This window comes from Raphanus sativus, unplaced genomic scaffold (genome assembly GCF_000801105.2).
Source record: "Raphanus sativus cultivar WK10039 unplaced genomic scaffold, ASM80110v3 Scaffold6102, whole genome shotgun sequence".
NCBI classification, from domain to species: domain Eukaryota; kingdom Viridiplantae; phylum Streptophyta; class Magnoliopsida; order Brassicales; family Brassicaceae; genus Raphanus; species Raphanus sativus.
The window spans coordinates 1-1804 of NW_026621394.1; the positions used below are offsets into that span (position 1 = coordinate 1).

General features: G+C 37.7%; 1 protein-coding gene across 1 annotated transcript; it reads right to left on the reverse strand.

Annotated features, from left to right (window-relative positions):
• Positions 1-126: 126 nt before the first annotated feature.
• On the reverse strand, positions 127-773 carry LOC130507822 (protein TIC 214-like; the record flags this gene model as incomplete). Its single annotated transcript, XM_057002464.1, is given in 1 exon segment — positions 127-773. A coding segment is annotated over 1 exon segment (239 nt), but the record flags the coding sequence as incomplete, so codon positions are not given.
• Positions 774-1804: the final 1031 nt, after the last annotated feature.

Here is a 1804-nt window from a genome sequence, read left to right on the forward strand (position 1 = left end):
GACCAATAAATAAAACTGAGGTTATAGCTAAAGCTACTAGTAGAAAACCGAAATAACTAGTTATAGTAGGCATGAAGGGACTCAACAAAATATGTTTTTTTATACATATGTTTCTAAAGTACTTCCTTTTTCTTGAAATGAAATGAATGTATTTTTTATCATAAAAAGAAATCCTTCCCTTTTTAATATGAATTGAAAGATATGAATTTTACTGATCAGTAATAATAATGGTAGTTTTTTTGTACAAGGATCCGAATTTAATTATCAACTTCTTAATTCTTAATTTTATAAATTAAAAGTTTTAATTTCGATCTAAAAAAGGAGGATTTTAAAAATTTATTTATGGATCCGCTCTGAGTGGTATCTATATCATTAATTCAATGAATCTCATGTATAAAGATTTAATTTAAAGCAATACCTCACATTTGTGCATCCAATTGTTTTCATATACCGTAACTTATATTATATATTTTTCATATACCGTAACTTAATATTATATATATATAGTCAAGATATAGTAAAAAGGATCTACCATTAATGCATTTGAAATCGCGTATACATGTGTATTCTTATCATACTGAAATGATTTTCGTTAGTCGTATTAAACCAATAGCTTTTCATACAAGCTAAATCTTCTAATCGAAAATTGGGCCAAAGAAAGGATTTTAATTTAATTAGGTTTTTTTTATCCTTATCAAGATCTTTCTTTTTATTCAAAACTGTGGTCAAGTTTTGAATATTTGTATCAAATTTTGAATTTCTATCCCTTGCATATTAGAGAATGGGAAGGCGCCTCCCACGAGGTGCCATCATTACCCTAAGCGGGCCTAATTGGGCCTGTCGGCGGGCTCGCGCGTCGTCTTCAAACGCGACCTTTCGGCTTCTCGACGAAAACCCTAGCGATGACGGTTCGATGTCACATCACGAACCGACCATAATCGATTTGTCGGTTTAGAAAAACTCTCATCTGAGATACCGAGCATACGACAAATCGGTTACTCGTTTAAAAAGACCCGAAAAACCTCTCCATCGGCGGCTCCTCGATGAAATTAAGGAATCAATAACTGAACCTCCTATTCTTCAAGCCCTAACTAACTAATTCGTTGCGACCGATTGCTCGGCTCGACAACAAACTAGGGGGGGACTTACTGTTGGGGATGGATTGTCACCACCCACAAGGCCCAGCGAACAGGAGGTCCATTACCATTGATTGTGAGGCTATCGGCTTGGAAGCCGGCTCCCGAGGAGCTACGACTCGGCTAGTGACTGCTTTGGCTAGATGACGAGTAGCCGAAGACGGCGACCAAACGGCTCGGGCCGAACAGTCATTTCGACTAAGCCTGCAGGCTTAAAGGCCCATAAGCAAAGGAAACAAATTAGGTTTAAGACAACCGACCTAAGAGACTATATAAGGAGTTGAGGACAAGAAGAAAGGGCATGACCATTTTGACACACAGACTTGCGGCTAGATTAGGGTTTCCATTACTCTCTTTGTATCTCGCCGCTCTCTTGTACTTCCGGCTAGAAGCTCTCCGAGCATTGACTAGCCGGCTTTCTTACTCTTGTACCCTTGTTATTCCGACTCTAATAACACGTCTCTGTTCGACCCACTCTCGAGTTCTTTTACTTGCTGTTGACCAAACTCATCTCAAACAATACTTATCAAACGAGGATGAACCAAGATGTAAGAAGCTTTATTTGAAAACATTAATCAGTATAGAATCACCAGGAAGTTGAATAAATCTCATAAGAGTTATGAAGAAGAAGCTATCCCACTTTCTATTCAGATGATTCCAGATTAGCC